This window comes from Hippopotamus amphibius, chromosome 1 (genome assembly GCF_030028045.1).
Source record: "Hippopotamus amphibius kiboko isolate mHipAmp2 chromosome 1, mHipAmp2.hap2, whole genome shotgun sequence".
Lineage (NCBI taxonomy): Eukaryota > Metazoa > Chordata > Mammalia > Artiodactyla > Hippopotamidae > Hippopotamus > Hippopotamus amphibius.
The window spans coordinates 27,910,530-27,926,546 of record NC_080186.1 but is presented as its reverse complement, the minus strand read 5'-3'; the positions used below and the strand labels follow the sequence as shown (position 1 = coordinate 27,926,546).

General features: G+C 37.9%; 1 protein-coding gene across 11 annotated transcripts in view; it reads right to left on the bottom strand.

Moving 5' to 3' along the window:
• ZMYM4 (zinc finger MYM-type containing 4) overlaps nucleotides 1-13,983 on the bottom strand; it is a 179,666-nt gene extending 165,683 nt beyond the window's left edge. For 6 of the 11 annotated variants that reach the window (XM_057704730.1, XM_057704757.1, XM_057704748.1 and 3 more), the window contains exon 1: nucleotides 13,633-13,983. In XM_057704730.1, coding sequence (XP_057560713.1) covers nucleotides 13,633-13,671 — 39 coding nt within the window. In that variant the 5' untranslated portion in view covers nucleotides 13,672-13,983. Of the gene's footprint in view, nucleotides 1-13,435; nucleotides 13,568-13,623 lie in introns of those variants that run through there. The other 5 variants (XM_057704774.1, XM_057704800.1, XM_057704739.1 and 2 more) reach the window with 4 other exon arrangements.
• Between the last annotated feature and the right edge of the window lie 2,034 nt (nucleotides 13,984-16,017).

Genomic DNA, 16,017 nt, shown 5'->3' with positions numbered 1-16,017 from the left:
TACCCAAGAAAAATACAGGCTGAGGGAACAAGACATATTGGGCAAGCAGAAAGTCAAAGATGACTGCAAAGAAGCAATTCACGAGAAGAACCATGATAATGCCTTCTTATAAATAAGAGGGAAATTTCAAGGAAGGAATGGGCAAGAGGGTCAGATGTCTAACAAAGATCAAAAAAGGAAAGTTCTGAAAAATAATCCATCAGATTTGGTGATTATTAGGTCATTTCAGTGATCTTAAAGAGAATTTCGGGGAGGAGATGAATTGGGAGATTGGGATTGACATACATACACTATTGATATTATGTATAAAGTAGATAACTAATGAAAACCTACTGTATAGCACAGGGAACTTACTCAATGTTCTGTGGTGACCTAAATGGGAAGGAAATCCAAAAAAGAGGGGGTATATGTATAGCTGATTCACTATGCTGTGCAGTAGAAGCTAACACAACACTGTAAAGCAACTATACTCCAGTAAAATTTTAAAAAAGAGAGAATTTCAGTGGTGAAACAGAAGGAAAAGCAGATGTGGTTGAGGAGTGAATGGGAAATATACAGCTGATACCATCTCAAAAAAACTCCAAAGTCAAAAGACTTGTCTGAGTTCAGACTGTAGTCTATAACTACCATTTCCCACTGAAAAGAAGTTCTTGGAGTTAATTCCAGATCTGAGATGGTAATGTACAGGATGAGCCCAGGAACATCTTTTTGGCCAAAAAAGGGAAGGCTCTTTCAAGGACTAATGGAGTTAAGTCAAAAAGATACAGGTGCCCAAGTATTTTATTCTTTTTGATGCTAATATAAATGAAATCATTTTCTTGATTTCATCCCAGGACTGTTCATGGCTAGCGTAGAGAAATATAACTGATTTTTTTGTGTTGATTTTTTTACCCTGAACTTTTTAAAAATTTCTCACAGGGTCTGATTGGGGGGGGGGTAGATTTTTAGAGGTTTCTACATACATGATCATGTCCTCTATAAATAGAGTTTTACTTCTTTCTTTCCAATCTGGATGTCTTTCATTTCCTTCTTGCCTAACTGCTCTGGCTAAAACTTCATATACTACATTGAGGAGAAATGCCAAAACAGGGCATCCTTGTCTTATTCCTATTCTGAAGGGAAAATTTTTCAGTCTTTCATCATCGAACATGATATCAGCTATGATTTTTCAAATATAGCCTTTGTCGTGTTGAGAAAGTTCCCTTCTATTCCTAGTTTCTTGAGTGCTTTCATAAAAGGGTGTTGGATTTTTTTCAATTTTTTTTTCAACATCATCAAATATGATCATGTGCTTTTCTTCCTTCATTCTATCAGTGTGGTATATTACACTTACTGACACTTAGGAAAAATTTAACCAAGGAGGGGTGAGACCTACACACTGAGAGACTTGCACAAAATGTTGCTGAAAAATTAAAGAAGACCTAAATAAATTGAAGGACATCCCACGTTCATTGATTGGAACACTTAATAGTGTTGCAATGAAAAATACCACCCAAGAAATTCAAAGATTCAATCCAATCCCAATCAAAATTCCAATGGCACTTCTTGTAGAAACAGGAAAAAAAAATCCTAAATTTCATATGGAAGTTTAAAAGACCTCAAGTAGCCAAAAAAGTTTTTTGAAAAAAAACAAAGTTGCAGGACTTATTCCAATTTCAAACTTCCTACAAAGCTACAGTAATCAAGACAGTGTAAACTAGGGACTTCCCTAGTGGTCTAGTGGTTAAGAATCCACCTTCCAATGCAGGCGACATGGGTTCAATCCCTGGTCAGGGAACTAACATCCCACATGCCACGGGGCAACTAAGCCCGGATGCTCTGGAGCCCATGCACCACAACTAGAGAGCCCACGCACCGCAACTACTGAGCTCATGCACTCTAGAGCCCACACGCCGCAACTAGAGAGAAGCCTGCATGCCACAACAAAGACCCAGCTCAGCCTAAAAGCAAAACAAAACAGTGTAAACTTGGGACTTCCCTAGTAGTTCAGTGGTTAAGACACCGTGCTCTCACTGCCAAGGGCCTGGGTTCAATGCTTGGTCAGGGAACTCAAATCCCACAAACCACATGGCAAAAAAAAAAAAAAAAAACCCACAATGAAGGATAAATTAGGAATTTTGGATTAACAAATACACCCTACCCGATATAAAATAGATAAACAACAAGGACCTACTATACAGCACAAAGAACTATATTCCACATCTTGTAATAAACTATAATGGAAAAGAATGTTAAAAAGACTATATATGTATGTATAACTAAATCACTCTACTATATACTTAAACACTGTAAATCAACTATACTTGAAAAGAAATCAAAACCACAATGAATGTAACATACAACATGATAAATATAGGACTTCTCTGGTGGCACAGTGCTTAAGAATCCGCCTGCCAATGCAGGGCAAATGGGTTCCATCCCTGGGCCAGGAAGATCCCACATTTCATGGAGCAACTAAGTCCATGCGCCACAACACTGAGCCTGCACTCTAGAGCCTGTGAGCCACAACAACTGAGCCCGCATGCCACAAGTACTGAAGCCGTGTGCTCTAGGGCCCATGTGTCACAATTATTGAGCCTGTGTCCTGCAACCACTGAAGCCTGTGTGCCTAGAGCCCATGCTCCACAACAAGAGAAGCCACCGCATTTAGAAGCCCACACAATGCAACGAAGAGTAGCCCCCTCTCACTACAACTAGAGAAAAGCCCGCCTGCAGCAACAAAGACCCAAATACAGCCAAAAAAAAAAAGATAAATATAATTAACACTGCTATATGTTATATATGAAAGTTGTTAAGAGAATAAGTCCTAAGAGTTCTCATCACAAGAAAAAATTTTTTTCCTATTTAAGTTTGTATCCATGAAATCATGGATGTTCACTACACTTATTATGATATACCTTAAACTTATACAATCCCGTATGTCAATTATATCTCAATAAAACTGGGGGGGGAACCACAATGAGATACCACTTCACACCCACTAGGATAGCTATTATCAAAAGAACAAGTGTTGGAGAGGATATAGAGAAATCAGAACCCTCAGGCATTGCTAGTGAGAATGGAAATGGGTGCAGTCTCTGTAGAAAACAGTTTGGTGATTCCTCAAAAAGATAGACATAGAATTTCTACATGACCCAGCAAATCCATGTGTAGGTACATACCCAAAGAGCTGAGAACAGGAACTCAGATATTTGTATGGCGATATTTACAGCAGCATTTTTCACAATAGCCAAAAGGTAGAAACAACCCAAGTGTCAATTAACAGAGGAATAAACAAAATGTGTTATATACACACAATGGACTATTATTCAGCTCTTAAAAAATGAAGTTCTGAAAAAAAAAAAAAAAAATGAAGTTCTGATACATGCTATAACATGGCTAAATCTTGAAAACATTATGCTAAGTGAAATAAGCCAGACACCAAAGGTCAAATATTTATGATTTCACTTATATGAAATATCTACAATAGGCAGAAAAGACACCAAGGACCAGAAGGAAGGGCAATGGAGAGTTATGCCTTAATGTATACACAAAGTTTCTGTTAGGGGTGAAATAGTGTTATAGTTGTACAACATTATTAATGTACTTAATACCATTATATACCTTAAATGATTAAAATGATAAATTTTATGTTATGTATATTTTGACATTAGAAACTTTTAAGGTAATTGTTTAAATATAAAATAATAACAATTTTTAAAAAGGATTCAGGTACTAACCTTAAAGATCCTGCTGTAGGCTGAATTCTGGCCCCCCAAAAATATGTCCACCCAGAATCTCAGAATGTGACCTTTCTGAAATAAACTTCTTTGCAGATGTAATTAATATAAAGACCTTGAGATGAAATCACCCTGGATTTAGGTGGGCCCTAAATCCAATGAAGATCATCCTTAGACAGAAAAGAAGAAACAGAGAGAGAAGGCCATGTGCAGGTGGAGGCAAAAACTGGAGTTATGCTGCCACAAAAATCAAGGAACACCTGGGCCATCAGAGGTCTGAAGAGACAATGGATTCTTCCCTAGAGTCTTCAGAGACTGCATGGCCCTGCTGACTACTTGATTCTGGATTTCTGGCCTCCAGAACTGTGCAGAAATATTTTTCTGCTGTTTTAAGCCACCAAGTTTCTGGTGATTTGTTACAGCAAATCTAGGAAAATAATAGATTTTGGTACTCAGAGGTGGCATGCTACTGTAGTAAATACCTAAAAATATGGAAGTAACTTTAGAATTGGGTAGAAAGTGGATGAATTTTGATAAACATGACAGAAAAAGTCTAATTGCCTTGAAGAGATGGTTGGTACAAATGTAGGTACATTTGTATTCACCAATTCTGGTGAAGGTTCAGAAAGAAGTGAGGAGCAAAAAAGAGAAAACTACTATTACTTCAGAGAACACATATACCATGAACAGAATGTTGAAAAAAAAATATGTTAAGGATGTTTCTGTGAGATCTCAGCAGGGAATGAAGAATATGTTATTGGAAAATCTACGGTGATCCTTGTTACAAAGGAGAAGAAAATTTAGCTGAATTGTGTTCTGTTAGGTAGAAGGCAGAATTTGGAAGCAATGAACTTGGGGATTTCTAAGCAAAGTGTTGAAAGTGAGCCTGGATTCCCCTTGCTGCTTATATGAAAAAGGGAGAGGAAAGAGATAAACTGAAGAAGGAATTGTTAAGCAAAAAGGAAACAGCTCTTAATGATTTGAGCCTATCCAGATTGCAAAAGATGCTAAAATTGGGAAATTCACTATCAGAAAAGTATGCTCTAAAAAGGTGAAGGATGTAGCGGGACAACCATTTACTGAAGATAGTAGGTGTGTGACTCATGGATCCAATTAACATCTCAACTTAAGTAGGAATAGAGATGTGGTTATCCAGGAAAGATCTGTGAAGAACTGTCTTTTCTAACTGTGTGGATACCCTTAATATATACAAGGGACTCATAGGTTTTCGAGCATTATTAAACCAGAAAAAAACACAGCCAGCCTGTTCTTAAAGGAACAGAGACTAGACAAAGTGGAGAAAAAAAAAACCTGTCTGACTTCCGGAACTCTATGGGCAGGAAAGAGCTACTAGCTACTCAGCTGCAAACATGTGCTACTCTTCAAGAAAAATTGCTCTGAAGACAGTCACAGACACACTACAAACAGGCCCAAAACAGGGGTCTACAGTGCCTCCATGGACCAAGAGGGCAGAAGATCAAGTCACAGAGAACTTTCCTCGGGCCTTGAGAATTATTCTCCTGTCCTGGTGGGTTTTAAACTTGATTAGGACTAGTGATCCCTTTATTCCTTCCATTTTCTTCCTATTAGAACAGCAATGTCCATCCTATTCTTATCCCACAGTTGTATTCTGGAAGCAGAAAACTTGTTTTCTGGTTTCACAGGTCCACACGTAAAGAGAAATTTTACCCCAGATGTATCATACTCAGAGTCACACCTATACCTAATTTAGATGGTTGAGATACTGAGATTTCAGAGCTTTTGAGCTGATGATATTAGATGAGTTGGGCTTAAAAGTTCAAGTTGTAATGAGTTGAGACTTTGGAGGATGTTGAGATGAGGTGAATATATTTTGCATACGGAGTGGACATGAAGTTTGGGGACAAAAGGGCAGACTGTAGTGGGTTCAACTGTGGCCCCTATAAGATGTACCCATGCAAAACCTCAGAATGTGTGCAGAATGGGTTTTGCAGATGTAATTAAGGTAAGGATCTTGAGATCATCCTGAATTAGGATGGACCCTAAATCCAATGAAGAGTATCCTTAGAAAAGACAATGAAAAAAAAAAAAGAAGAAGAAGAAGAAGAAGACACTGAAAAGAAGACAGAGAGAAGGCAGCAGTGTGAAGATGGAGGCAGAAAATGGAGTTATACTGCAACAAACCAAGGAACACAAATCAATCCACCAGAAGCGGGAAGAAGCAAGGAAGGATTCTTCCCTAGAGCCTTCAGAGAGAACATCGCCTTACCAATGCCTTATTTTCAGACATCTAGCCTCCAGAACTGTGAAATAACAAATTTCTGTTGTTTTAAGCCAAGTTGGTAGTAATTTGTTATGGCAGCCTTAGGAAACGAATACAGATAGCCACTGATCAAAAATATGATTTAAATCTAAACTTAAACATCAAAGTTTAAACATCAAAAAGAATACTAACCATAATAACTTTAAATATATCAACTATATTATAATTTGTAAGTTCACAGTGATTATCATATCCCCTCCCAAACTTCACCTTTGGGATTTGCTGAGGTATCACTTCATTCTTCTAAAAGTTGGTAAATAAAGGGGAAAAAATAAGCATTTACTTTGTTTCTCCTGTACAAATGATACTACAGGGTAACCAAATAATTAATAAAGGAACTTTTTATGAAAGAATTCCAGTGAATAAATATAGGAGAAATTATAGCAAATCACTCTTTTAATGAAATAATGGATCTAGGCAACAATCATCAATGGCTGATAAATCCATTAGGTTAAAAGTTAAGAACAAACTATGTTTGGATTCTTCTGACGGAACCTAAACTGATCAATTTTAGTATCACTAACAGTGTGACAACCATTTATGTGCCTCCTGGAATGATTCAATAAGAATTTGCAACATCATCTAATAGAGTGACTATACATCCTAATTACTCCAGGACAGTCCCAGTTCATGGCTACTGTCCCACTGTAATAGGATGTGTAAATAGCACACCCTTTCATTCTTAAAACTGTCTGATAGGAAATAAATTATACAATCACTCTTATGTATGAATTTTTGTTTCCAAAGAAACTGAACCTAAATCTCATAAAGCTCTACCAATTCAAGTTCTCGACCTTGGCTGCATACTGAAATCACTTGGGAAATTTTTAAAAATACTGATGCCTAGATTCCACCCTATGAATTTTGATTTAATTGATCAGAGAATCAGGATATTTAAGAGCCTGCCAGATAATTCTAATGTTTCAGCCAAAATAAAGAACCACTGCTCTATGTCTAACTATTTTGTGGGAAATATGAAGGGTAATTGAACACGTTAAACACCACAAGAATTCAATCAGCCAAAACCAGAGTATGATAAATTCTCCTGGAAAAATGAGCTAGTTTTTAAACAAATACATAGCAAGAGAAAAAGTGCAGGGGCTATAAGGGATGGGGGATGGGGAGAGTTAAAGTTAACAGAAACTTAAAAGACATATAACCCAAATGAAATGATCTCATTTGGATAGCGATTTAAATACATCAACTGTAAAAAGACATTTAAAGAATCAGAGAAATCCGAACTGGATTAAGGAACTCAATTTTGTTAGGTATAATAGTATTATGGTTGTATTTTTCTAAATTCTTCTTTGTTAGAAATACATACAGAAGTATTTATAAATTAAATGATGGTGATGCCTGACATTTCTTTGAAGTTATTTCATAAAAAAAAAAAAAAGAGAGAGAGAAAAAAGAAAAAAGAAAAGAAAGAAAGAAAAAGAAGTTAGATGAGACAGGAATGGCAAAATGTTGATAACTGTTTAGTTATCAAAGCTGGGTATTAAGAACTTGGAGTTTCACTGTACCAATCTATAGTTTATATTCTATATTGATATGGAATTATGAAACACAAAGCTTTTTAATTTTGCCTATAAATGTGTAGTATGCATGTGAGTGTATATATAAAATTTATAAGACATGCTAGGAAATGTAAAGAAAGATGAACACCTGCGATCTCTGACCTCAAAGAGTAGTGGGTAGCCTATATGTTGGACAAAATGGTTTGTTCAGGTACTGTCTTTGGTCAAAGGCAGGAAGGCAGCTAGCTCAAGCTTCTGCAAGGCCAGAAAGATGATCAGAATTAAATTAAAATAACATTAGAAGTATTCCCTAAGCATAAGAAAGTGGGTGTGGGTATACCATTGCTAAATACTAGAGGTTGTACATAACCTGACTTTGAAAAGCCCATGCTCTTACTATTGGGTTGAGCCATATGAAAAGGCATTTTTGTAGGTTAAATGGTCCAATATTAGCAATTTTGTATGGTACAACCTAATACTATGTTAAAATGCCTTCTTTTCTCTTTCTTTTGCTAAAATAATTACATATAGTTAACTCATAGTAAAATAATCAGAATATTTAAAGGAAATGTCAGTCTTTCTTAAAAAGCAGTTGGTCTCCCAATATGGAACTTAACAATATCTTCTAAATATCCAGAGAAATTGCAATTGTACATTTATTTACTTATATTTTCCTTAGTATATAGTAAAATCATTCCATTTTCAAAGGGAGCATAAATAAGCTTTATCTTTAAAATGAATCACAGCTTTAAAATATTTAGTGTGTATTTCTTTAAAATAAACTTGTGAGTTGCACAGGTTTAAGGTTATCTCAAGATATATTTCATAAGCAGAGTTACTTTGATGCTTCCTGAGAAGTACTTTACATTGATTTGATTTAAATATAATTCAATGGGTTTTGTTTGTTTGTTTGTTTGTTTGCCCCACCACCATTGCAGGATCTTAACTGCCCAACCAGGGATTGAATCTGCACCCCCTACAATGCAAGTGTGAGTCTTAACCACTGGACCACCAGGGAAGTCCCCAATTCAATATTATTTTAATAACCAAAAATTCCAAATAATGAATTCTGAACCTATACTACTCTTTACACATATTATCATATATCATATATATTAATAACTAATGTAAACGTTTATTAATTACTGTATGTTATTACAATGAATTCTAACCTATACTATTTACTAAACAGTACAATTTTTCAAGTGGTACTTGATCCTGGTTTAGCCTATTATATCATGACCTTGAGCTCTCTCTGTGCTGCAGTTTCCTCATTTATAAAATGGGACAGTAATAGTGACTACTATTTATGGAATTATTGAGGATTAAAAAACATACCATATTGAACTTTGAAACCACTGGTGGCAGGGTTCGGTCACTGACAGCACAAGTTCACTGAATCACTTCAAGAGTTTGAACGATTTCAAAAGCCCTGGTCTCAGGAGAATTCTCATACGGGGGCAGTGGTTCACTTTAAAACAAATTTTTTTAATCCTAAGAATTAACTAAAACCCAAAACGCTGTCTTGAATCATGAGATCCATCAGTTCTTGACATCGTCTAGACCTGCATCTAGAACTCCGTTGTAAAATCTTTTTAGGCATGTGTTAGGTTTCTGTGAAAACTTTTGTTTAAATGTAAACTTCATACCAACACTGTCAGTTTTTGTCTTAATAAAACTATAGATTTATAATCCTTAAAAAAAAAAAAATACCATATACGAAATATTTAGAAAAATAGCTGGAACTTAAAATGTTTATAAACACCAAGTATTATCATTATTTACAGAAGCCCCTGCTAGTTACAAGATGGGCACTGTGAAAACAATTCAGGGTCACTGTCAACACTAGAATGATCTCTTCAAAATGCTCTCTATACAAAGAGTCAATGCATTCTTAAAGTAGATGACTTACACTGTGTACATGTGAACTGCAAATATTTTTAATGATATGTACCACCACATTTTTAAGGAACACAGTTAGTAAAAAGACAAAAGATAAAAAGTTCATTAAGGAATTAAGAGGGATCAACCTTTTGCAATTATTTTATTACAAAATATTAAAATCACAGAAATCCAAAACAAAACTTCTCCATAATCCCATCACATAGTAGAATCAATGTTTTCATTTGTTCATGTTATTCTCTATTCCTTGTCTACATGCATGTTCAATTTTTACATATTTATAATAACAATATAGATTACATTTTCACTTAATATTATACCCCGAGTAGTTTCCCATTTTGCAAAATTTTCCCCCTTAGCCTCCCTTTCCTTTCTCATCCCCACCTGCTGAAGGTAATCAACGGTAACAGGCTGACATGTGTCCTCCACAACTTGCTCCAAGCTCATACAAATACAAGTACAGACACATATGTGAGAAGAGAAAGATCAGTTTGTTTTTACAAAAATGGAAGCATACTACTTATACATATGCTTTCTCCTTCTTTTAAGCACGCCAAACATATATACCTCAAATTTAATATACAGAAAAGTTTAAGTATGAAAATGGATACAACTTGACCACATAAAAACACATACATTTACAAAAGGTATTATTTTGTATGTAACCTTTGAAAAGATAAAGGGATTTCACAAAAAAATATGGCCACCAGATTTAGTCAGATCTCATGCTTCATAACAGTTTATTATAATAACCATGCATAAAATAATCCCACTACTTACAAGCCTATCTAATGAATTTTAAAACTTATTTCAGAAAATAAAAATTGTCCAGTCCTAAAAAAACTCATAAATGTTATCTCAAAAGTATCCTGACTTTAAAGTAAGAGAGTGTGAGTATGTATGTATAACACTGGCCTTCAGGGACTTCCTTGGCAGTCCAGTGGTTAAGACTTCGCCTTCCAGCGCAGGGGGTGAGGGTTCTATCCCTGGTCGGGGAGCTAAGATCCCACATGCCTCCCAGTCAAAAAACCAAAACATAAAACAAAAGCAATATTGTAACAAAATTCAATACAGACTTTTAAAATGGTCCACATCAAAAAAAAAAAAATTCAGTGCCTTTAAAAAAAAAATACTGGCCTTCAGTATTTTTTCAGTATTACTGGTTCTTTCTACAGCAGAGATGATAGATGGATGTGGTGCTCACCCACCCACATATTCAGTTTCCACATGTTTACAAATTGAGAGACTAGCATTCAGATAGAGTCTGAATACAATCAAATCAATCTCACCTAATTAATACCTATTGTCCCAAGTGCCCACAAACATAAAAATAAGACACCAGGCAGACCTACAAAGAATTTGAGGTTGTGAACTGAATGGTTTTAAAACACTCTCCCATCTAACCTTAATCCAGAACAATCACAAGATCTCTAAACCTGGATTCACAGAAGAGAATTTAGCATATAAAGGGTGATATGAAAGGTAACAGAAGAAAGGTAACAGAAGGTCACAAAATTACAAACCAGATAACTTTGTACCCGAGCCATAGAGCCTCTAATGCAACAAGTAAACTTTTCCTACCAAAAGCCAATTACTGAGTTCCTATTAGGTGGAGGTCATAGGTATTGGAGATACAAAAAGCAATATAATGGCCCTACGCTTATGGAGTTCACAATATAGCAGGAGAGTCAGAATATATAATTCTAAATGATCATAAATACCACATACCATAGCACAATGCCTAGCACACAGTTCATCAACCAGCACAGGTACTCCAGTTTTTTGTGACTTATGATTATAAAGGTCAAAGGCAGTAAACATCATAAATACAATACCATGTCATGAATGAAATTTCAGATTAAATAATCTAAACTTATTATCCAGGCCTATGTAGTTTAACTACCTCAAGGCAAACATTATTTTAAAAGATACTGTACTTTTGTACATAGCCCCCACTAATCTGCTTGGAGTGCACATACAGAATCCACGTGGAGTTTAGCGCAGGCACAGACAAAAAAATGAAAGAAAAAAAGCATATGCACCACGTGTACTGTTTAAGACAACTCTACTGGACATTCTAACCAAATATCAAAACCAATGGATTATGGAGCCTAAAAGACACTGACTGTAACCTTCATCCACAATGAAACTGGTAAAATAATGGGGGAAATCTGTACAAGCACTCTGTATATTATATGTTGTTAAAAAATAATAAAGCTTAGATTTCTACCAGTGTGGCACCTTTTAAGTGTACTAGAAGAGAAAGAAGTATTTAATATCTAGTTGTATTTGTTACCAAAGTGCAGACGTTTTCTAGAACACTCTATGTTACACGGTGAATGACAGCATTAGTAGCAACTGGATTCAAGGACCTCCTTGAATAATATATCTAATTATATTATTTAGATAATAAATATGTAAAATATTTATTCTTTATACTTTAATTGGTGGACCACATGCCATTTGCCTTCAGTCAAGCATAATGAGGACTCAGTTTAAAACTGGCTCACAGCATGAAGAACAATTTAAAATTTCAAAACACGTGCATTCCATAACCAATATTTATACTAAGTGAACTATTTGGACATACTATCATACAGCTTAACTTGTCCTATGGATGAGGAAGACCTAACTATTGCGTGAGGGAGATCTAAAATTTTATAAACCTAAGACTATCAACAATAAACTTTAATGGTTCAATACTACAATGAAACGCATTACAATAAGAACTGATGAATAGATAAAGTGATAGACATGGATAAATATGTGATAAAACAAGTACAGTAAAATGTTAATGGTAGACTCTACATGGTAGGTATTATGGACACCCCTTGTAAATTTTTTCAGTTTTGCTCTGTAGTTGAAAATATTTTCCTAATAAATTGTGGAAAAATACTACTTGACACTTGCCTCGTTATTTATCATTTAAGCTTTTAAGGACAGAAACATAGACTTTAAAAACTCCTATATGGCATCCAACACAAGCACTGTAGTTGGGACAAACACGGATTCAAATCCCAGCTCAATCTCTTAACTAGCTATCTGATCTTAATTACTTAACCCCTCTACACTACATTTCCTCATCTGCAAAATGGGTTTTACATAGTAAATGTGAGGTTTAATTCTTCCTATAAAGCATAGTGCCAGGCACACGGTAAGCACTCAAAATGTCTAATATCAACAGGAGATTGCTAATTTTATAAGTCGAAAAGGCATTCTCAATAAAGATTAAAAAGTAATTTTTTAGGCAGTTGGCTTAACACTAACTTGATCATTTTGATACCGTTTACAAAAAGGAAAGATTCCTGGTAGGAAACTTACTGCTTAACACGCTAAGAGGGAGGGGGGCGGGGGGTAAAAGAAAAATCTAAAAAATACTGCTCAGTGGACAGTACAGTATTATTCTCCATCTGAAAAAAAAATCACTCAGAGTTAAATAAGAAAAGTTTCAAGACAAACTTCAAAAAGCACTCAACAACTCCTATGTGGAATTGGCTTCGCCTCTGCAGGTTGGTTAGGTACATCCTTGATATGACAAAACCTGTCACACTTTTCCACGTTCTTAAATTGTTGGTAAAGGGGCTAGACTAGAACATGCCATTTATAGTTGCCAAAATCCTTCTCCTAAATCAGGACATGCCAACGACCCCACTTCTTCTCAGGTAAGAGCACCACCTCCACCTTGGTCTTGATAACGGTTACAGGGGGAGGGGAAAGGAGGCAGGAAAATGAATTCGAGATAGTATTACTGAAGAACCCTCTTGGTAATTCCTCAGAAGACCCCTCCACGGAGACTCATTCCCGCCACCACCACCCCCACCTGACCTCTCTCCAGTTAAACTTCCAGACTCTGGTTCACTGAAGATGCACTTAAGTATCTGACACCTTCCCTCCCCTGGCCCAGATAACCCACCCCCCGTGTTAGAAACATAAAAAAACACAAACAACAGCCCCCGCCCCTCCCCCTCCCAACCAGCCACAAATCTTTGTCCCACCTGCCGAAGGACCACTGTAAGCGCGCTCCAGACCCAAGGTTGCCTCAGTCCTGCCTGCAACCTCTCCCCAGCCGGGCCTTGGCGACCCCTCCACGAGCCTACGCTTGGCCTATTCCCGGCCCCGGCCCCAGCCCCGGCCCCGGGACGCGGCCCCCGCCCCGCCCCCCGCCGCCCGAGTTCTGCCTCACCTCACCTACCCTCTTTCGGGGGCCGGACTCCACCTCTCTCTCCGCCATGTTGGGCCCCGCTCGGAACCGCTGCGGCTCCCAGCGCGGTGGCGGCGGAACCTCTCGGGCCCCCGGCCCCCGCCCACACTGCAGGCACGGCCGCCTCGCGGTAGCTTCCCCGGACCTGGCCGGGCCTGGCGCTTAGAGCGGGGAGGGGGCGGATGCCGCGCGCCGGGTCGGAGATCTTGAGATCCCACGGGTGCGCGCGTAGGCGATAGGGCCTGCCCGGGAAAGGGGGGGGCCGGGACTCGGGGGGTTAATGGCCTCCAAGGGGCCCCGTGAGTAGGATTATTTTCTCTCAGAGAAATTCCTCCGCCTGCGGTTTCTTAAAGGGATCACCAAACCAGCCCCTTGCGCGCGCCCTTGATGCGCAGGCGCACTCTAAGCCCCTCCTTCCTTTCCCACCAAGCCCCCGGTCCGGAGCGTGCGCGTTGAGTGGCCCAGGGTAGGCCAAATCCTGCAAGTCTTTTTGCTGCTAGCAGCTGCTCCCACTACTCAACTATGGCCGCTTCCTTAAAGGGGCCATGACGCAGTGATGAAGGAGGAATGAAAGAAATTACTGAAAGGGCTGTCTGGAGTATTGGGTGAAATGTCAATGAGGGGTCCAGATCACCATCTTACACCTGCCTGCAGAGATACCATTGTAAGGGGAAAATGATGGTGAGCTGAAGTTCGCAGTGGACCTCTGAATGTGAAGATCCCAAGCAATGGGCGAACAAGCCAGTCCTCTCAAGAAGATCCAGCTTTCCTGCCTTTAGGCAACCCAATCTGAAGCACAGGGCATAACTGACAGCCTAACGTCAAAGCCAAATCCTTTGGTGATTTTGAAGACTGAACCAACAACTGGAGATAATTTCCTCAATAGTAAATTCTCCTTTGAATATCTAAATTGAGAAGGATCTTAGGAACCATCTACTCTGATGTTCCCAATGGTAAAATTGCAGTCTAGTCAAGGAAAGTAATTTGCCACAAAGCATGTAGAGGTTGGTGTGAAATTAGAATCAAGACTTGAGTCACAACCCTCCAGGCTTTTCAATGCACCAAGCTGTCTTCGAAGCAAGAAATAAATTCATTTTAATCTAGAAGATTAAAAATGAAAGTTCATGATATTTCAAGAATACTGTAATTATCCTCTGAAGATGTGTGATGATTTGCAGATATTGTGTCTTCATTCACGTCCACTGAAGGAACTTTGAGAATCTGACTTAAAGGAGGAGCATCTTATTCTCTAAGCAGAAAATTGGGGAAGTAAATGTGGGTCTATCTTGTCCTGAACTGAAGCTGAAGATGGCTGAAGAAAATGAGGGCTCGATCCATTCCTCTTCATCCATTCCAGTGCCCCACCCTCAGGTGGAGAAAAATTGCCCTAATGGAGTTATAATGATAGCTTAGGGGCAATCATATACGAAAGAAATACAAAGAATTTGCTTCTGGAAAGGCATTCCCCATGACAAGAGATATCCAAATGCAAGTGAGCAACTCCTAAGATTACAAGATAATGAGATATAACTTTTGTGTGTCACTTTAACTTTTATATGTTACTTGGTAGATGTTTTGAAACTAAGAAGTTTCCTAATCCATCACATTTTGCTGAAAACTATCTGTGAGATTCCTAGAAGTTTCCATGCTAGCCTTTGCTTACTCTTCTTCATCTTTAATTTCACTTCTAGGTAGGAAGGAGAAGAGAAAGACAAAAAAAAAAAGTATATTTCAGCCAGAATTTAAAAGACGTGTCAGACCCTTTAGTTCCATGTTAAGAACAAGAAGGAATCAAAAAGAGAAGTCAAGAGAAGATAATTCCAGGGAATATGGGTACATGAAAGGTCTAGTCATTTCCTTCTAGTAAAATCTGGCAGCTTAAAATGCAGTTGCTAAATTTGAGTGGAAATGGGGAATCCACAGCCTGCTCACCCAGCTTCCCCCTTACCATTATTATTCTGCTTCTTTCATGCCCCCTCCACCGGTAAAGAAATGTTCTGTTTCTCAGAACACATTTTAAAGCCATTGATTTCCTCCACATTTTAAAGATGGAGCCACTGAGGCCCAGAAATAAGATGTGACTTGCTTGAGATCACACGATGGATTAGGAACAACATCAGGACTGGAACAGACAGCCTAGGGCTATCTCCTATATCAGACTGTTTCTACAGGGATTGGAAATGTGTTGGGTCTTGAACAATAGGCAGGATTTAATGCATTCCAGATAATATACAAGCATACCATGAATGTTCAGAGCAATCATCCATGTGGGGGAAGGAGAAAAGAAAAAACCAACACTTAGTGAGCACTGCAAGGTTAAGTGATTTGCTAAGTGACAGTCCAAGGTCATTCGGCAGAAAAGCCAAGTCAGAATTC